The 21754-nt window shown below is 39.9% G+C and overlaps 1 protein-coding gene across 1 annotated transcript in view; it reads left to right on the top strand.

The window, feature by feature from the left end:
* LOC100563782 (unconventional myosin-XVB) overlaps positions 1 to 21754 on the top strand; it is a 64633-nt gene that overhangs the window by 32054 nt on the left and 10825 nt on the right. Inside the window, exons 19-33 of the mRNA XM_062970609.1 lie at positions 261 to 348; positions 2025 to 2253; positions 3686 to 3801; positions 5432 to 5491; positions 5741 to 5816; positions 6689 to 6807; positions 8258 to 8376; positions 9605 to 9746; positions 9891 to 10002; positions 11382 to 11542; positions 11832 to 11944; positions 17351 to 17414; positions 18223 to 18295; positions 19077 to 19153; positions 20290 to 20366. Of these exons, the coding sequence (XP_062826679.1) occupies positions 261 to 348; positions 2025 to 2253; positions 3686 to 3801; positions 5432 to 5491; positions 5741 to 5816; positions 6689 to 6807; positions 8258 to 8376; positions 9605 to 9746; positions 9891 to 10002; positions 11382 to 11542; positions 11832 to 11944; positions 17351 to 17414; positions 18223 to 18295; positions 19077 to 19153; positions 20290 to 20366 (1626 nt within the window). The remainder of the gene's footprint in view (positions 1 to 260; positions 349 to 2024; positions 2254 to 3685; positions 3802 to 5431; positions 5492 to 5740; positions 5817 to 6688; positions 6808 to 8257; positions 8377 to 9604; positions 9747 to 9890; positions 10003 to 11381; positions 11543 to 11831; positions 11945 to 17350; positions 17415 to 18222; positions 18296 to 19076; positions 19154 to 20289; positions 20367 to 21754) is intronic.

Genomic DNA, 21754 nt, shown 5'->3' on the forward strand with positions numbered 1-21754 from the left:
CCCAGGCAATGTATGCTGAAGGGATTATGGACATTTCCTGCATGACTACTAATCAGCTAGTTGCACAACAATCCATTTAGGCAGATGTCTTGAGATGTTCTCTCTCCAGCATGGGGACAATCATAGAACTATTGTACTTACAGACGCAAGAGAAAACCTTTTCTCTGAGGACAAGTGTTTCGTTGCATGTGATTCCATCATTTTTGCATCTGTAGATTGTTCATGGTAGGATATTTTTTTCTTTTTTATGTGGCTTGCAGAAATATTTCTAAACCTTTTGTGAAAAAACATGACCCAAAGGAGGAAGCCCTGGCAAAGCTGGGGATCGCAGGATTGGATTCTTCTCCGGTAAGCATTTGTTTACCACTTCATGTCATTATAAGGTGAGCGAATATGATCCAGTAGCCAAGGTCTGGTTGGGATTTTCAAGTTCACATTTCCAGACAACCAATGATGCTCTCTAGGTAGCTTTGGGCAAGTAACTGTTTCCCATCCTAATCTATCTCACAGGCTTGTTGTGGGGATAAAAATTGTATAAACTTTACATGGCACCCTGACTTCCTTGCTGGAGAAGAAAGATACACATATGCTGAATCAGGGCCGTAGCCAGAAAAAAAATTCGGGAGGGGTTTTGAAAATTTCGGGGGGGGGGGGTTAACCCCTAGCACACACCCCTCCCCGCTACAAACCTGTCAATATCTGCTTGAGATAGTGCCTGGAGGGACTCTTAATGTTTTGTGTCTCATAGACTTAGCATGGGGATTTGGTTAACCAGTTAAAATTCATGAGTAAACCAGGTTTTTTTATAACCTGAAAAATTTCGGGGGGGGGGGGGGTTGAACCCCTAACACCCCCCCCCCCCTCGCTACAGGCCTGTGCTGAATATACATATTACAGAAAATAACTAAAGTGAGAGTGTCAGGACTCCTGTCTTATTTGAGGTTGACTACAAGGGCCAAATGAGGTAGGGTGGGGTGAATTGACTTCATGGTGTTCACGTGATGCACAGGTTGCATTTGCCTTAATGCCTGCCAAGGCTGCTTAATTAAGTCTTGTCCCAAGGTGTGCTCTGGAGCTTCCCCGTGTCTGGTTCTGGCTTTGGTTTTTAAGTATGTATAGTTACAGTTAGAGGATTTTATCCAGTTTCTTCATAGCTGCCTTTTCAAGCCTTAGCCTTCTTTTGATTTCTTGATTACTGTCTTGATGCTAATTAGTGACTGAGCCATGGCATAGAAAATCTTTAACATTTTCAAAACATTTTCATTAGTTTAAAGTTTAAACTACATATATAGTTTAAACTGTATATGTTTATACAGTTACATATACCATTATATGTAAAGTTACATATACCATTAGTATATGTTACATATACCATTAGTTATCATTTTTTTCTTAATATTTAGTCCTGCTTTTGCACTTTCTTCCTTAGCAATCACCAATAGGTGTTCAAAGTTGTTATTTCCTGCTAGTAATCTAATGCCTCTGACCTATCTTAGTTGCTGATGTTCCCCTCCTTTCTCTGAATGCAATCCTGCTTTCTGTATGAATTGCACTTAGACTTTTTTGTGTCAGGAGTGACTTGAGATACTGCAAGTTGCTTTTGGTTGTGATGTTGCTCAGGGGACGGCCGGATGTTTGATGTTTTACCATCTTTGTGGGAGACTTCCCGCCTGTCCCCACATGGGGAGCTGGAGCTGACAGAGGGAGCTCACCTGCTCTCCCCGAATTCAAACTGCTGACCTTTCAGTCAGCAGTTCTGCTGGCACAAGGGTTTAACTCATTGTACCACCGGGGACAATTACTATGTTTAGCCCTCCAGTCAGGTCTCTTGGGAGAGATATTTAGCAAGTTAGACAAACAAATGCTTCTTGTCTTAGGAGATCAATGCCAGGAAACTTTCAACTCACCTTTTCTGCGTCTGTGTTCTGTATTGCTGCCATATACTATTCGTGGCAAAACTGAGAAAAATGCTAGCCTTATATTAGTAGCCAGGCTTGATCCTTGTTTTCCCTTTCTGCACCTAGCAATCCCCTACATCACCAGAGAGGAGCTCGCCACCTCCACCACCGCCTGCTAAGTTGTCTCATTCCATCAGAGAAAAACAGCTGCCCCTCATGAACCTCTTTGCTCGGCCACCCCCTGCCTCTCCCGCTGCTGCCTCGGTGCTTCCCCCTCCTCCTCCTGAAGCATCACCCCCTCTGCCTCCACCCCCTCTCCCTACAGATTATACCATAGAGGAAACGGGTGCTAAAGGTGAGCTAGCAGGTCTTGTGTCTTGCCTATCTGTGAGCTTCAACAGACCAACTGGAATGGGTCGATGTACTTTGCGTAGCAGGCAGCATGTTTTCTCAGCAGAACAATCATTTCATTAGTACAGAACTGCATTTATTCTTCAAACTTGACTCATACTGAGACAGAACAAGTGTTTTTGTGCTATGCCATGGCTTCTGTCTCTATTTTTTGCATAACTGATTTGTCTATAGTGCAAAAGGAAATCCGTGTTAAGCAACAGACTTTTTTCACAATGCATGCCACCTATTTATAGGGGATTTTGCATGTATGGCTTCCAAATATTACTTTACTTCATCACTTTGCCTAACACTGCTAAATGTTTGATATTTTTCTTTTCAGTACAGATATTATTGAATCCCATTTTACTCCTTACAGAGTCTCTGCTTTTATCATTGTTTATGTGTTTGACAGTTCTAAGGGCATCCGTTAATTTTAATGAAATAACAGCAAAATTATAGAAAGCTTGTCAGCTGCCTCAAGCAAATAAGAATTCTTTTAAACAATATCCACATATAATTAACTTGTAAAAGCACAAATAGCTATATTTATTCATAAGAACAAAACAGAATCCACAGGTGAACAATACTTGTATTAGGGTGAACAACAAATCAACAATAATGTACAGATTTTTGATATCCTTTTCATTAGCTTAGATGTAAAAACATCTACGTGCATATAACTGAGCAGAGGTATAGAAATCCCAATTTTGGATAATTATATTAAACCATGAAGTCCATAATTAAACTCTGTCTAAGAATGGAGAGTTCAGGCTGCAAGAGACCCCAGTAAATATACAGGTATTAAATGTGCATCATCTCAGTGCCTGCTGAAAGGATGACACAAAGTGGTGGTTCCCCATTAGTTGATATAGTTTTTCTCTGCCTGCTGCATTTCTATGGTTCACCTACTACAGGCACTAGGAGACAATGCGGCTCAGCCATAGGTGCCCAGGGTTTGTTGGACTACAATTCCTTTCAAGCACAGCCAATACAGCTAGTGAGGTCTAAGAAGAGAAATTACAATGTTGTTGTTGTTTCTGTTGTTGTTCTGTGCCTTCAAGTTGCTTCCCACTTTTTAAATTATTTTAATTATTTTTTAATTATAGGATTTGTTCAGAAGGGGCTACCATTGCATTCCTTTGAGGCAGAGAGAATGCTTCCAGTCCTTGAGCACATTCAATAAAATACCAACCCCTAAATTTCACAGAATGTTGCCATGGCAGTTAAAATGGAATAATAGTACTATAACAGTGCAATGTGATAGTGTTCTTTAATGTGCATGTGTGCTGTTAAAGGTCTCATAAAACATTGCTTTTAAACTGTTTTGAAAGCCATGTTGGTAGAAATATGTAACAATAACATCTCTCTTCTGACTCCTCTTCTGTCACACATAGGCTCAGCTCGAACAATGAAGGAAGATACCAATATCAAAACCCAACTTATTAATCTCTCTGCTAGTGTCAGCTTCTCCTATGCTAATTCTAGTTGGAAAATCTTCCTACGCAAAGAGGTATGTCAGAGTTCATTGAATCACAAAATTGCTTTTGGTGAAGTCGCTAGTTGTTGTTAGCAGTGACAAATCCAGATTTTCCAGTACATATTTAAGGTGAATAGGAATACACCTGTGGTGAGAGAGTATCTCATAAACAGGGAAACCTGATAGCTAGACATGTCACAGCTGTTGATTACGTAGGTTTATCTGATTCTATCTTCAGATTGTTCTTGAATTATTTCCTGATTTTAGAAAGTATCATTTTCAAAGGTGGCGAAGTGTGTTAAAGCACTGAGCTGCTGAACTTGCAGACTGAAAGGTGCCAGGTTCAAATCCCGGGAGTGTGCACCCGCTGTTAGCCCCAGCTCCTGCCAACCTAGCAGTTTGAAAACATGCCAATGTGAGTAGATCAATAGGTACCGCTCTGGCGGGAAGGTAACGGCGCTCCATGCAGTCATGCCAGCCACATGACCTTGGAGGTGTCTACGGACAACACCGGCTCTTCGGCTTAGAAATGGAAATGAGCACCAACCCCCAGAGTCAGACATAACTGGTCTTAATGTCAGGAGAAAACCTTTACCTATTATTTTAAAGATGCTGGGTAAAAACCTATGATGTCTTGCTATAAGTTATCATCTTACTTAATAAATTCTGTATGGTAGAACTAAGACTAACCATGGTGAAATGGGTCTTGTTTTTGTTTTATTTGCCTACAAGTTGACTCCAGCTTATAGCAACACTGTAATAGGGTTTGCTTTGCAAAAAAAAAATCTGAAGAGGTTTCACATAGCCTGTTTTTAGGCTGAGAGAGTGTGACTTGTCCAAAGTCATCCAGTGGCTTCCACAGCTGAGTGAGCATTTGAAATCTGATCTCCAAATGTCCTAGTCTGACATTCAAACCATTACCCAATGCTAGATCTTCTAAATGGGCCTATAGGATGATTAGGTGTTAGCTTAGCAATGACAGTGCCGAAGGACTTATTAATATTCCTGCTAGAATGTGATTTAGGCTATTTTGAAATTACATGAGTGTCCCCATGTTCTAGCTTGATTGAATATTAGATGAAAAACTAAAACGAACCTAGGCTCCCTGTGCCAAGAAAAGGACTTATTTGGATGGTTTGTTAATTTCCTATGGTCTTCGGACTTGTGAGTCCTTGAAAGCATAGGTCTCAACCCTAACTAGTTCTTCCAACTAGAATAGACACATTGGATCAATGTGCTCAACTAGAGCAAGTGATTAAGTGGGGCTGTTCTTTTCTTTCTTTTCTTTAATGTTTTTATTGAACATTTCTGATTTTTTCCACACAAGAGGGTGAGGTGGGAAACTCAGAAACAAGTCTGGGGTAGTGATCGTTAGTAAATATCTAGTAGAAGAAGGGAGTTGGGGAGGGGCATAGTATATTATAGTATTTATAATTGAAACATATATTTGTTCAAAACAATTACCATTACACACATTACCCAAAGTATTAATAATTCTATATATCATCTGTAATAAAGAGTGGGCCTGTTCTAATTGGGAATAACAATTGGATTTAGGACAAAATTCACATTAATACATTTGATTTCTGCCTGGTTTGCGTGGAGGTTGATTTATTTCTATGTGTGTTGAAGAGAACTTTCTTTTTGATCTGTTCTCCAACAGGTTTTTTACCCCAAGGAAAACTTCAGCCACCCTTATTGCTTGAATCTATTGTGTGATCAGGTGAGTGTTAGTATCTGTAGGAGAATAAAGTCTCCCCTTTTTCCCTTTCCTGAATTATTAGGTTCTCCACCAAGAATCCATCCTGCCTGCCTGCCTGCCTTTCTCCACCCCCTCTTTTTTGTTTTCATGGCTTGCCTTTTCCAAGATACACACTTGGTTTCTTCTTTGAGCTTCTAGCTTCAAAGCCTTCCTCTTGACATTTTCAATAAGAAGAGTGTGCGCTTAACAGAAGTCAATCTCCCTACACAGATCATCACAGACACTTACTCAGAGTCTTGCATTCGGATCTCCAGAGAAGAGAGGCGCAAGATGAAAGACCTCTTAGGTAAGCAACTCTTCTTACCCCACTCTGCCTTATCTATTGCTACCACTACTACCGAAAATTTGGGAGCATGTGGCTTCTCTCTGGAAGTGAAGAATTGTTTGGACAGATTTGTCCCAATTATGCTTTAAGGTGTGTGAATTATACTTTTAAACAACACATTTCTCTGTATCCTGACACTGTACATAACTTTGTAAGGTCTTCCTTGGTTTCACAGATGTTACTGCCATAGTATCAGAGTGGACCTGCTAAATGCACAATCTCCTCTTCCCACCCCCAATCTTTATTCAAATTGCAGCAAGGAGGAAGAATTTAATTTCCATGGGTGCTTCTTCTTTGTTGTCTTGTTGGGTTTTTTTTTGTTTGTTTGTTTTTTCCCCCACCACCATAATCTCCTCTTGATGTGATTTATATCCTGGGACTAAAGCTATTCTTTCTTGAGTCCTTTTGGTGATCTTGAATACTACTGGGCTAAGGCTCAAATCTGGATCTTCTTACCATTTTATTGCTCATGAACAAGAAACTGGGTTCAATATTAAAGCTCCCCCGTTCTAATCTCCAACTTACCAATCCTTTTGAAAACACAGAAAGATTTCCAAGTGCCAGAAGATCACCACTCTGATAAAACTCCAGCAGAATAACCCATTCAGTCTTCTCAACACAAAAAATGGAGGGCTGATGATCCAAAGAAGGAACTCTGTATGAAGTATTATTGACTTCAGAAGATTAGGTCCTTGCTTGCAGAATTTTGATGTGGGCCAATGTGAAATTCAGATTCAAGTTGTTCTCCCATAGAGTAAACACAGCCATATGCAGTAAAATTAGGCTATATCCTGTCTTTACTAATGAACCCCACCCCTTTGCATCCCTGATAGCAATCTTCAAAGTGGGTATGGATGCCAGTTCAATTCCAGAAGATGGGATAAAGAAGAGGATTGTGGTGGCTGCACGAGATAACTGGACCAACTATTTCTCTCGCCTTTTCCCAGTTAAGGTAACTCAAACTAGCCTTTGTTTAAATGACAGGAGAGAGAATTTCTTGAGTTCTTGTACTTGGAGCTGGGCTGAATCTTAACCCCCTTTGCTTTGCCAGAAGCAGTGTCAACTCTGGTGCCAACCTTTCTGGGGTTTCTCCTTGGTTAAAATATAAGTTTAAATAGCTTGGGAATCAAACCTTGCCTCATTCATGAACTAATTTTTTATTATTCAACAAGTTAGTCATCTCTCAGCCTTCTAACTTGCAAACAATTGTGGACAAAGGATAGAGGGAAACAAAACATTTTGCTTTCTGTAGCAAAGGAAAAGATAGGATCACCCACTGGGTTTTCATGACCAAGTGGAAAATTGAACCCTAGTCTCCAGAGTAATAGTCTAACACTCAAACCACTGCACCATGCTGACTCTCTATTAGAATTCAAGGAATGCTATAAAGTATAAAGAGATGTGAGAGCTCAGAAATAGATGTGCAGAGAGAAGGAGAGGATAGCAAGCCTGATGGTACAATTAAAGGCCAAATAAAAGATAGAAGAGAGGAAAGGGAGAGTAGTAGCTGAGAGACACAGTGTTACATGCACTTGGGTATGAAGAAAAAGAAAGGTGAAAAATAGGAGTGCAAACATTTTTCTCAGGCAGATAACAAAAGCAGCTGAAACCACACAGGCACAATTGTGAAATAAAGCACATATTCTACACCAAACACAGCAGACAAAAATGCTAGTCTTTCTCACAGGTCTGATTACTAAGGATTACTGAGATAGTGTTGTGAAGTCCTCACAATACTTGAAATGCTCTGTATAAGTAGTAAGTAGTAGTAACAGAGCTGTGATGAGGGAGGGAACTGCCCAAGGACAAACAATGCTAGAAAAGTAAAGGAGAGCTGGTGGAGCGTGGAAGACGGCAAGGGCAGAGGGTAGCAGTGAAGGAGGTGTGAGAAGCAGAGACATTTGGAAGATAAGGAAAAGACCCTGTTGAATTTTCTTTATCTGGACTATCATTAGACTTATCTGCCAAAAAGAAAAAACAAATCTGTTATTAGATAATGGACTGCCTGGTATCATTTATTTAGTAGCAGCAGGAGAACTGTTAAACACTAGCTCCATCTAGTGATTATCTATCGTAGAATTCCTATTTTAGTTGGAGCTGCTGAGAAATAAGTCGCTGTTTGTTTTCCCAAGACTTTTCGGGGATTTGTAAAGATGCAAGCTGGGGCTTTTCAGGTTCCTCTTTCAAAGGAAGAGAGTCACTCTGTGACAATAATACTATTGTTTTAACAAATCTAATACAAATTAAAATAGAGCTTCAGGTTGATCAACCCTGTTATAAACATTTATTGCACTACCTCTATTGCAATGCTTGGTGATCTCTGCACTAAACATGTTCCTAATCCCTGAGCCACCAGGAAAACATTGTGCTGGCCCTTTGTTTTCAGATATTCTTTCTTTCAGGGAGATAGTGGGAGTGATGTCCAGATTTTGGGTGTTTCTCATCGAGGGTTGCAGCTGTTGAAGAGAGCAAAAGAAGTCAGCTTCAGCCCTGAATATCTGAAGCTCCTTTGCAGCTACAGGTAGGAAGCAACAAACTCCAATGCAAAGGACGGAAAGGGTGGTTCTGTCTGGGTTTCTGAGGGCTGACGTTAGCTCTGTAGAAGTAGCCCTTAACAGGCTGACAGATAACTTTTTCCCTGCTTGTTACACAAAACACATTTGTATAAACAAATGCTGGCTGCAGATTCAGCAGTCTTTGGTGTGCTATGGTTTTATTTCAGCCAGGCTAATATGCTGTGCTCACTTGGTATCCTTTATGCCCCATCCAACTTCTTGGGTTATAATGGATTGACACATTTTGAAGGGAGATCATAGGTTGTATAGCTTTTCAATAATTTCCTTCAGAATTCAGCAAATGTGTTTTGCTTCAGTTCTCCATAGTTCGAATTGGAAAGGAAACATTTCCCATGAATGTGTTGTCGAAGGCTTTCATGGCTGGAATCACAGGGTTGTTGTATGTTTTCTGGGCTGTATGGCCATGTTCCAGAAGTATTCTCTCCTGACGTTTCACCCACATCTATGGCAGGCATCCTCAGAGGTTGTGAGATATACCTCACAACCTTTGAGGATGCCTGCCATAGATGTGGGTGAAATGTCAGGAGAGAATACTTCTGGAACATGGCCATACAGCCCGGAAGACATACAACAACCCATTTCCCATGAATGTTAGCCAATGGCTTATCTATTGGGCTTTCTTTCATTTTTTCACTTCTTTCTTTATATTCTTTTCAAGTTTAATTTGCTTTCAGCATGCGTTTACACCTTTAATTGGTTTATTTATTATTTCCCCAATAGTCCTTGAGAGGCAATACAGAAATATCATAAATCAATAAAGGTTTTGATTTCCCCATATATATATATATATATATATATATATATATATATATATATAGATAGTTTCAGCTGGATTTCTCATCGGTGGCTATTTGCTCTGAAAGCATATTCTTTATCTTTTCATCATTGTTTATAGCATTCTGTGGTCTGAATGCACTGGTGGATCGGTTTGAGGTTAAGACAAGGATGATCCTACTTCTGAGCAGAAGATGTACTAAATGGTCTTTTAATTCCTTCTTATGATTCTGTGCCTCTTTTTATCTCCTTCTTCCAGTTGTCTTAGCATATTTTGTGTTTACTGTTATATAAACACTAGACTTGGTGTTGAAGGTTCAAGCCTGAAAGCAAGATGAGGTCAATGAAATAAATTAGGTAGAAAGGCCAGACATGACTTATCTTTTTTGGATTTTGCAGTTATGCAGATGTGCTATCTTTAGAGCTGATGGGGCAGAACATCCTTCAGTTCTCTCTGAAGAATGAGCAACTCGTACTGCATTCTCCAAAGGCCTGTCAGATTAAAGCCATGGTGGAACTCTTCCTGAATGAACTGAAGCAGGTGAGAAAAGGCCCTGTGTGCTGGCAGTCTCTGCTTCCCAAGATGTTGTCCTTCTTGTCTAAAGGAAAATATAGGATAAAGATTCCACTAGAATAACCACAACCACTGAATAATGCTTTTCCTCACTTCCTCTTGCCCTAAAAGGATTCCAAGTACGTCATTGCTTTGCGAAGCTACACAACTGACAACAAAAGTCTCTTGAACTTCAAGAAAGGGGACTTAATCCGGATAGTGCCCATGGAGGGCCTGGAACCAGGTAATGGAAGTCTGGCCATGAAGGCCGTGTTACAGTTTAAAACCTTTTTCATGTTAATTATATGCAACTTTAATGATATGCAAGCTCTCTAGAGGCACAATTCTTCATCAGTCAGATCATGGAGGCCACTGTGGCAAGAACTTTTGCTCAGAGTTTGCCAGTGTCCATTTTGATTCTAGAGAGTTGGGCAGTGTTGGGTGAAGGCAAGTGTAGAATACAAGCAAGGAGCAAAAGTCAGTATTCACATGTACCTGGCACATGGTGCAAATGCATACACTTCAAGCGTTCATAACCAGATGCTGGGGGGGGGGGGGGGGTAGAGTTATGTTGGGAAGACATAATTCCAAATTCCTCCTCTATTGCTTCTCCCTAAAAGTAATCATTAGTCAGGGAGAGGTGAGGGAAATCACAGGAAATTCCTGGAAACTCCCCTTCCACTCAGCCCAACCAATAAACAAAAGAAAAGGACAAGAGCAGAGGAACTAGCATTGAGTTGTTCCCAAACACAATATGAAGTGTGTTCTGTGTTTCTTTTGATTCCATCACACCTCTCTCTGCCTCCTGCTCTCTGTCTTCTCCATGTGACCCAGAGAGAGAACGCACTCATAACTTGGACTGGCAGCTCAAGGGATACCTACTTCCATCATCCATCTAGACTAAATTTGGGCCCTGCTTGTCTTCTTGGAGCCAAATCAGGAGCAAATATAAGATTAAGAGAAGGCCATCCTCTGCCATTGTCCTTGAACACTAGGTCCACATGCCCCAAGGACATTTGCCTATCATGAATACTCAGAAATCAAGTTACTGAAATGGCTAAGGAAGGATTTGGATACATGTGGGTGTACAGAGACAATGGTGAAGTGCCAGTGAACAGTTATCATAGTATGTATGTTCAGCTGTACAATCTCCTTATGGTGACTTGAGGTGACTTGAGCTGCAAGGAAATCTTTTCTCCTTCCATTCCAGAGCTGTTTCTCAGCATTTGCCAAACTGACTGTAGATTATTTAATATGATACATTCAATTAAAAGAAAATTTATTGTAGACCTTGTGGTTGATTTAAAAAAACAAAATATCTGAAATGTATATGGATCAGTGATATAATGGACTGAAATAGGACTTAACTGATACAACTGTAACTGCAAGTGCAAATACTGAAGGAAATATCCAAATAGTACTTTTTCTTTGTGATAAATCAGTAAGTGGCTATTACTCTACATATACATAAAGGTATGTAAGCACACTCTAAATAAATCAAGTTGCATGACCAAATAACTAGACATAAGTGAACATAACTAGCTACTAGCTCCCAAAAGGGAAACTTTTTTGGTTCTTAATCTAATATTCTTCTTACCTGAGCTTCATCCCCTTTCTCTCTAGGCTGGCAGTTTGGTTCTGTTGGTGGTCGCTCTGGCCTTTTCCCTTCCAGCATGGTGCAACTTGCGGCACCACCAGATTATCTCAGTCTTCATGTTAATCGAGAGGAAGAGGGCAGGAAGAGCCTAAGGAGAGGCACACAGGAAAAAATCATTACTAAGGAGGTGAGGCACATGGATCCTTCAGGAACTTTCATGGGAGCATGTCATGATCCAGGGAATGGCTTTTTTGAGCAGCTCTTAGGAGGCTTAAGAAACTTTGAAAGAGGGCTTCTGAAATAAATCAAGCAAGAGGGGAAAGAATGCTTTCTTTTTATCAATTGAAACTTGCAAACCTCTCATGGAGATAACAGTATACAGAATTGGGAAACAGTCAAAGGCAAAGGACATGGGTGCCACATGTCCTTCAGCTGCAGTAATTTTTTTCCTGACATTTGTATTCATGCCCATTCAGAACTCTACAACTTATGTACCATTGGAAGTCGGTAGCACTAGTACAGCTCCTGAAACCTGCCACTACACAATGATGGAGTTCGCTGCAGCCCATTTCCGGGGAGCCCAGCCAAAGTGAGTAAAATACAATAGATTCTGAATCATTGCAGTATTAGTTAGCCCTGTTATAGTGTACTTATTATAGTTTGCTTATGAACTATTGCCTTTTCTTACTTTATTGCCATAATATGGGAGAATTATCTGTGCGATGGTCTATTATATGCAGACTCCCAAATAATCTATTATTGGAGGATCTCAGTCTTATGTGAACTCATCTATGCTACTTACAATATTCTCATCACAAAACAGCTCACCTGAAGAAACTGATCCATTCCTCTTTACAACAGGGTCTTATAAGCACATTTTATTGAAAAGAAGGGGGAAATATTACTACATCAATAATACTTCCTTTGCTTGCTTTATGTTTAACAAACTGCCTCAACATACTGTAAACTATCTTGGCCTACTTTCCAAAGTTGGAGCTGTGTGCCAGGGTAGGGATTTTGTAAGGAGGAAATGCAATATCTTCATCCCTGGGTTCTTGCATTTTTCTGGGCATAAGAGCACCATTCAGGCTTCTCTATATTAGATCTGAAATAAAAGCAGAAGTTGATTCATCTCCATGTGTGTTTATTAAAAAGGCTTAAGGTAAAGGTAAAGGTTTTCCCCTGACATTAAGTCCAGTCGTGACCGACTCTGGGAGTTGGTGCTCATCTCCATTTCTAAGCCAAAGAGCCGGCGTTGTCCATAGACACCTCCAAGGTCATGTGGCCGGCATGACTGCATGGAGCGCCATTACCTTCCCGCTGGAGCAGTATCTATTGATCTACTCACATTTGCATGTTTTCGAACTGCTAGGTTGGCAGGAGCTGGGGCTAACAGCGGGCGCTCATTCCGCTCCCGGGATTTGAACCTGGGACCTTTTGGTCCACAAGTTCAGCAGCTCAGCGCTTTAACACACTGTGCCACTAGGGGCCCCTTAAAAAGGTTTATGTTTGTTTAAAATGTTAACATAAAGTTAAGGTGTTTTGCTTGTTGGTTTTTGTGGCGAGTGACCTCACTAAACAATGGATGAAGAAAGAAGAATTACATTACCTGGCTTGGTTTTTTGTTTTTTTAATAAAGTCAGTCATTGCAACATTGAGTTTGTGTGTGCTCATGGGGAAACAGAGGCAAAAAAGCCAGGCTTGATCTGATCAGCAATCCTTGATGGAGATGACAGGAAGAGAATCATCATCATCATCATCATCATCAGTGAAAGAAAGGAGAAATAAAGGGAACATGGAGACTGGAAACGTGTGGACATTTGTTCTCTCTCCTTCAGTTTTTTCTCTTTGGGGAAGGAAAGGATAAAAAGAAAAAAAAGACTCTACAATCAGAGTGATGGTCTCTCTGAACTCAGGAAAAAACGGAATAACTATAGTTCCTAATTAAAATATTTATACAGAAACAATTTTAGGGTGCAGCAACATCAGACTAATGACCTAATGGTTCAAAGCAAGTGCATTTAAATTCTCCCCATGCCCCTCTATCACAGAAATATAAGTACAGTAGAGTCTCGCTTATCCAACGTAAATGGGCTGGCAGAACGTTGGATAAGCGAATATGTTGGATAATAAGGAGATATTAAAGAAAAGCCTATTAAACATTAAATTAGGTTATGATTTTACAAATTAAGCCCCAAAACATCATGTTATAGAACAAATTTGACAGAAAAAGTAGTTCAATACTCAGTAATGCTATGTAGTAATTACTGTATTTATGAATTTAGCACCAAAATATCACAATGTATTGAAAACATTGACTACAAAAATGCGTTGGATATTCCAGAACGTTGGATAAGCGAGTGTTGGATAAGTGAGACTCTACTGTAATAGTAATCCAATGATTTAGTTTATAATGAATGGGTTTATCCAATGCATAACTAACAGTTTTAAGTATCGCATATAGTTGAGTATAAGCCGACCTGAATATAAGCCGAGGCACCTAATTTTACCACAAAAATTGAGAAAACCTATTAACTCGAGCATAAGACGAGGGTGGGAAATGCAGCAGCTACTAGTAAATTTCAAAAATAAAAATAAAAACCAGTAAAAATTACATTATTTGAGGCACCAGTAGTTTAAATGTTTTTGAATATTTACATAAAACTGTAATTTAAGACAATAATAAGACTTTAATAAGATAAGATTGTCCAACTCTGCTTACCTATATACTCGAGTATAAGCCGACCCAAATATAAACCAGCCAGGACTCATTCGAGTATAAGCCAAGTGGTGCCTTTTCAGCCCTTTTTTAGGGCTGAAAAACTCGGCTTATACTCAAGTATATACAGAATTTATTTTGATTTTGCGCAGCAAGAATGATCAAATTTTCCTCCAGGTTTTCTCCACCAATAATTGCATAAAACAAACCCAGAGGGGCTGTACAAATGTTCAGCTCTCTCTGCATGCCTTCTAGGTGATAACATGCCTTGAATGGTTGTGCAGAAGAGGGAATTTCCTTGTTACATGGTTACAGAACAAACAACACCTAATACATATTCTTCTTCTACACAACCATTAAAGGTGGAGGCGCTCTCTCCAGTTTTCACTTGGACAACTCTAGTAATGAATGTTTCAGCATGTTTTGGCTTAGAAATGATTTGAGTTTGCAGTATTATTCCTGGGCTTTTAAAACAAGAATGGTTGTTTCCCACATACAAATGTGAAAAAAATGGAAAAGGACAGACAGCTGATAAAGAAAATAAGCTTTTGGAGAATTTGTTGTCGAAGGCTTTCATGGCCAGGATCACAGGGTTGTTGTATGTCTTTCGGGCTGTGTGGCCATGTTCCAGAAGTACTCTCTCCTGACGTTTCGCCCACATCTATGGCAGGCATCCTCAGAGGTTGTGAGGCATGGATAAATTACTTTAAAATTATTATATTTCTAAATAAAACCCCTGGGTATTTGCATATCATAGACTGAGATTTTGAAAGAAGAAAGTGCAGAATTGCTTTGAAAAATTAAACTGTTGTTTTTTCTTCATTTAAAACATCTGAACGCAACAAGCTCCTAAGCTGTGCTTATCTCATCTTTGCCTCAACCTCCTTGAGAAAACATGGGGCACAGCATGAATCACCGTTTGTACCTTATAATATTCCTCTCCCACTGTTTAGTGAAGCCATATCCTGTATCTCTAAAAGTAACAAAAAGTTTGCAATTATACCTTGCAGAGAGGGACATTGTTCTTAGTTACTGTGTTAATATAATTACTGAAGAACTAATTACTGGTAACTAGGTATTGTCCAAGCTCTGCAAATCATTAAACGGTATTTCTAGAGTACATCTAGATTGGAACCTTCTTTCCCATGCAGATATCCTGAAGGAAACTGAATCTGCTGCTCTCCTTCAATACTACAACATGCAAATAAGGGAGCTTCATGAGCAACCTTCTGACAAAACATCAACCCAGTACTCATTCATGCCTTTGGACCTCAATGGAAGCAGCCTTCCCAGCAGCAATAGAGATATTGTCAGCCAGGCAATGCATCCTCCAAATGCCTCTTCTAGAGAAGAAGAAGCCTTTTTGCACCAAAGAGGCTTGGATCGGAGCATGGAAGATGGCGACTGGTTGTCCAATTGGAAGTCACATGCTAGGCTATCAGCCTCTATAGTATGAAACCACAATGCAAGCATCACAGGTTCTGATGTATAACAGCTACAAGACTCCATCTGCAAATTAAAATTACAGCTGGGAATGATACATCTAAACTGTTTTGGAAAGGATGAGTACCTTCTGCCATATTTAGGAATATATCTCACTACATCTGCCAAGGATGGTTTACATGGTTTCAAAACCATGGCTCACTGTTCTAAATCAGTGAGCCATAGTTTTGAGATTTTTGAATCATTTGCTTTGAATCATTATTAAGTACATTGTGCAGTAAAAATCAGTGGTGAGAATCTGGAAGAAGTCTTCCCAATATAACTTCATGTGTAGCATTCTCTTAATAGGATAAGGCATTGAATAATTGCCTCTCTGTAAGCCGCCTTGAGTCTCCTTCAGGGTAGAGAAAGGTGGGGTATAAATAGAGTAAATAAATAAATAAATAAAAATATGGCATATAGAACTGGCATGTGCAAAATGCTCTATTCATTATATTGTGTGCAACAGCAGGATGTGATAACCTATGTCTTCCTTTCATTTCTCAGATTGAGATGTTATTGGTCCCTGATGCATTCCTTCAAAATGCAAATTATATATTTAGTCTGATACATTTTGCCTGATTTATTGTGTTCATTTTACATGAATTCTCAAGCAAATCCGATCAATGATTCAGATTTTTTACTATCCAAATTCCCCTTTTTTCTTCAATTGGCTTGTTGAAATCACTGTTAACATTTCATATGTTCAGAACTTCTTTTCATTTGCTGGAGGGATCTAAATCTTAAACAGTTTAGCTTGATTTGTTTTACTTTGATTTGCTATAATCATGTCTATATATATATAGGATTTTCTTTACTTCTTGTATACTCCAAAACAGCTGTTAATAAAAAATATATACTCTCTGTTGTTGTTTCTGTGGTTGCTACTCAAGGTTTAGGGAGCTAAAATATGAGAGGTTGCTACATGATTTGCCGTGTAAGGGAACATGTAGCAGCAATGCCTTTTACGAATCTCTGGCTTGTACACCAACTGCATACAATCTGCTGCCATTAGACTGTATCATGATTGCCCATGTTCTGATGGTGATCCAAGCTGTTGTCCCATGCCAGTTAGACTACCACAAAGGCAGACCAACAGGTCAGGTAATAGAAATATCTGGATGCTAGTGGCGATCAAAAAATCTCAACATTTGACTATAGTCTTCTGTCAGTTTCATTGACAACCAATGTATTTCCAGAAAAAAAGGTGTTAATCAATCTCACTTAACAGCACGGGACTCAAAGGCTATCCCCATCCCCATGTAGTCCTGTGTATGTGCTAAGATTTACCACAGGGGTTTTTCTTGATTCCCTGCTATCGGCAGTGATGAGGTTAGTGTTCATTAGAGATGGGACCTTCTTTGTGGTAGCCTTGAGTTCTTAGAACTCCCCTCCAATAGACCTTGCCCTCTTTATTCCAGCCTTTAGGTGGGCCTTCACAGCTTTCCTCTTTAATGTTATCAGTGGTAGATACTATAGTGTACATCATCAGAAAAACTTTTCAATGCAATGACAGTTATCTGTTCTAATCTGATCACCTTTAAATTGTACCTTATCTCTTACTTCACTGCCCCCACATGTTGCTTTAGAGGGATATGTACATGTTGTACATATCCCTCTAAAAAGCCATTTTAAAATACTTGGATGGCAACATTTTATGATGACTGATTAGCAGCACTTCTTTGGAGTGATCTATATTTATTAGAGGGTAAATGAGGATCATAGAAGAGCTCTTTTGTGTCTCAATTTTCTTGATTAATTTCCAGGATAACACCCTAACTCTCTTTCTACTAGGTTGGGTTGGCAAGAGATGAGTGCAGAACTGGAGGACCCAGCTCTCTTGGTTCAGCATACTAAGGTAAATCAGAGAAAGGGAATCATCTTTGGGATACTGTCTTTCCATTTATGTTTCACTTGGGACATGAATTGTGGAGACTGTTGGGGCTAACTCTTTTTAGCAGGGCTGGAGAGTCCTTGTACCTGTTGGAGCTGTTCAACCATTAGCCAAAATGAGACAGTTGTTGTAGGTAGCAGGTGGTATGAGAGAGTGACACAATGTTAGAGGAGAAAGTTATGTCATAGAGAGCCCTCTAAGTTAGCCTTCAGTCCCCTAAATTAACTTGCAGATGTGGTGGGGGAATCTGTTTCATTGCCAGTCGAGCATAGTTGAGTTTTTGGTAAGGTGTTGTTGTTACTGTTGCTATTACTGTATGCCTTCAAGTCAATTCTGTCTTATGGCAACCTTCTCATAGATTTTTCTTGGCAAGATTTATTCAGAGCCAGTTGTCCATCGCCTTCCTCTAAGCACGAGAGTGTGCATAAGGAATAAAGAGGGGTGCTATCTTGTTATTTGCCACAAGTAGAAAATGTCTTGTGTTGGCCCTGGTTCCCTGTTGTTTTCAGTACAACTCCCATAGCCTTTTATAATTATAATAATATAATAGTAATGATATAACAATCCTATTCACTGAGACTCTAAGAAGCTAAAGCTAAAGTGTCAGGAGGAACAGAAGATAGCTTTGCTACTGTACTGCTTCCATTGATTCATCTGTGCATGTACAACTGTTTCAACCAGAGCCATCTTCAATTTGGGGAGAGGATGAGAGGTTTTCTTTTTCTTGCCCTGCCCTCCTTTTTTTGATTCCATGTATTCTAACTCCTCACAGGTACCAATTCAGGAATCACTCCTGTTCTACTCTAATAGCAAGATGAATGACCTGGCAACAAAAGCTTTTATGAGTACGTATGGGCAAGTGCCTTTGGCTCAACCAGTAGTGATATGATAGGGACTGTGGCTAAGAGTGCTGGCAGGGTACTGATCTCCACCAACATACATACTGTAGCCATTAGGGCAGAGCAGGCATGGGCAAACCTCAGCCTCACATATGTTTTGGATTTTAATTTCCACAATTCCTAACAGCCGGCAAGCTGGCTGGAATTTCTGGGAGTTGAAGTCCAAAACACCTGAAGTTTGCCCGTGCCTGGGATAGAGGCTGTTTCTGTCTTCTCAGCTACTTCATGAAGTCAAGGACTTCTTGAGAGCAGTTCCAACCTCTTGGCAAACAATGTGCCATGGAGGTGCACCTTGGTATGTTTCAGCTGACCTTGTACAACCTCATCCACACTGTTTCTGTGGGTGAAGGTATACTTGAGACATGCTCAGGTATATTTCAGCAGCCAATTTGTGGCAATAAGGAGAACAGATACACCAATGATCACCTTCTTGCTCCATTGCTGCTATGCACCTGTGATCTGTAATATTGTATAAAGGGTCAAAGATGCTTTGCTTCAGTGACCCTAAAAGTGCTGTGCCAGACCTGATTTATGCAGTTTAGGGAAGGGACAAAAAGGACTATCTGTTTCTACCTCGGATGGAACTACCAATATCCAGTTGTTGTTAATATTATTGGATAAAATGGAGGACATGTTTTTGTGTCATTTCTCTATTCCCAGTGCATGAGGATTCAACCAAGTGGATTATATATCTAGCCAAGATTAATGCTATCTCCTTGTTTTGCAGCTCTAATGAGGTTCATGGGGGATGCGCCTGGCATCAAAAAGCAAAAGGAAGTTGATTACATCAATGAAATCCTCCAGGTTTGTGGTTATTACAATGATAGATGTGTCAGGGTGACGGTGATTAGAATGGGAGCTGAAGGAACAATGTTTTGAGCAGAGATATTGCAGCCCCTCTGAAATGAAATGGAACTCCAAGCAGGCTTTATCTCACTTTTTCAGTCCATGTATGGGAAAGGAAAGGAAAGTGCAGTATGTAGGCATCATGTGCCCCCAGAATCTTTAAAAAAAAAAAAAAACTCCCAAATGCTCTCATATAGCATTTTGGGACAATTCTCTTGTAGTAGGTGCAGCCCTTGGAGGTTTCCTGGGGGTGAATGCAGTTGCGTGCTTTCGAAATAGGGGTTTCAAGACATCCGGATTAAGGTTAAACCAGTCTACATGAAAAATAATTTAAAATACACAGAGAGAGGGAATTCAACAAGTGAACAATATCAGCAGGTAGCAAAAATAAATTCATAGTCATGATTCCTGAGAACACAAAAAGAAATGTAGAAAGGCATCAAAAGCAAGAAAAGGGAAGGGAGGCGACTGTAAAGTTCACAGAAGTGTATTTTACTAAGCTCTGTACATTTGAAATGTGAATTATTTTTGGTAGTTTTTTATTTTGTATCAAAAGCATTGCATAAATTAGTATATAACTGATAAAAAATAGAAGGAGCACAAGTGGCTAAATATCTTTTGACCAAAAACGGGCAACAGTGATTGCATTGTCTGTAACCTCAAACAATTTTTCCGCTGTGCATGAGGCAGGACACTGCAGGCAAGCATACAGATTTGGAGTTGTCTGTTCTGCTCCACAGTTGCACAAGGTGAAGGATTCTTTTAGGTAGTGCCATTTTACCAGGTTGACTTTTGATCTGCCCACTCCACTTCTGAGTCTGTTAGGTAGTGATGTTCAATAAGTTCAGGCTCAGGACATAATAGCCTTTCACTACACACCCAACAGAGATGGCAGTGAGTATTACTTCATTTTTTCCAAAACATGCTAAGACAGCCCTGATGTGGCCTAGAGCAGGAAAGGAGCTGCTGATGTTTATTGTACTGAGCTGGGGGCACGATCTGAAGGCACACGGTTAGAGTCATACATGTACTTATCTGTATAAAAGAAGATACTGTGAAACTCTTTTCTCTCACATTTTCTCTGCCATATACAGCTCTGCAAAGAGAAGGAGAATTTGCGTGATGAGATTTATTGCCAGGTCATCAAGCAAGTTACCCAAAACCCTGAACAGTAAGTCCAGCTATAGTGCGTGATCCGAAACTTTAAGCAGGGAGGCAGGAGATGGCTTGGGATGAAGGAGAAGCAAACATGAAATGGGGTGTTGTGTGGTTGCCGGACTGTATATGGCTGTATATGTTTTGTAAGGAGGCTTCTGCTAAAAATGAAGTACTGATATTATTCTAAGATAAAATCCAGAGAATTGTAGTAGCTAACAAGCCTCCTTGAAAAACAACGAGTCTTTCAATGCATGACAAAGATGGAACAGTTATCCAAGTTTGTATCCATGGATCTTTTTCAAGCCTTCTTCATTTGTGCAATGATTTTGCCCAACTGGAATGCTCTACAAAAGGCAAGGATGATAATAATACTATTGGCCCAGTTGCTGGTGCTCTTAGAATGGAAAGGATATTGAATTTTAAAGGAGCTGAATATATTTATTATACTTGGTTAAATTTTTGTCGTGCCTTTCCTCTTTAGTCCTCAAGGCAAGGTTTATGGGTATCTTGTCCACTTTTTATCTGACAGCGGTCCTGTTAGATCAATTATACCAAGCAAGAGTGACTGACTCAGGGTTGTATCTGCATCATCATTTATCTTAGGTTTTACAATATAGCTACTACACCACATTGATTAGCTTTTCTTTTTAAATGATCTTTTCACATTGCCCCTCTCTAAATTACAAATCCCAGTACAGACAGTCCCCAAGTTATGAACAAGATAGGATATATATGTTTTAGTTTAGGTCAGCATAGGGAAAGATTAACACCACCACCACCACCACCACCACCACCCCCCCCCCCCCCCCCCGGTGGTGTTTGTGTTGCTATCTGTGCCCGTTTGGAAAATTTCACCTCATTTTCTGTCCATGTGATAATTGGATTTTGAAAAATGTGACTTGTTGTGGAAACAAGGATTGGTGAGGAAGCTTCAGTGGAGACACCTTTCCCGCATGATAACTCTTTCAAGAGTAAATTCCCTTTCCTACATAGAGGTAGATTTCTCTCACGTCTTATTGTCTTACCCCTGTTTGTAACTATTTGTTTATTAGTTGAATGTTTGTTCCTCAGGGACTGCCTGTATTCCGTAAGATATTGCTGTAGCAGTTTAAGTGGAAACCTAGCACTATAATTGTGCCATGTGAAAGGGCCCGTGTTCTACATAAGGCATCTAAGTCTTCTGTGGTTTCTTTAGTAGAAATGTACAAGTATTGGTATGTTTTTAATTTTAGTTTCCCTTGCAACTACTTTGGGCTTTCAATAAAACATGGATCTTTAGGCAAGTTCTCCAAGTTCTATGCTAATAAGCAAGATCTCAGAATAGCCTTCCCCAGGATAGCACTCTTCAGGCATGTCTGACTACAGATCTTATGCTGGCTGGGAATGATGGGAACTCTCATT

This window comes from Anolis carolinensis, chromosome 2 (genome assembly GCF_035594765.1).
Source record: "Anolis carolinensis isolate JA03-04 chromosome 2, rAnoCar3.1.pri, whole genome shotgun sequence".
NCBI classification, from domain to species: Eukaryota; Metazoa; Chordata; class Lepidosauria; order Squamata; family Dactyloidae; genus Anolis; species Anolis carolinensis.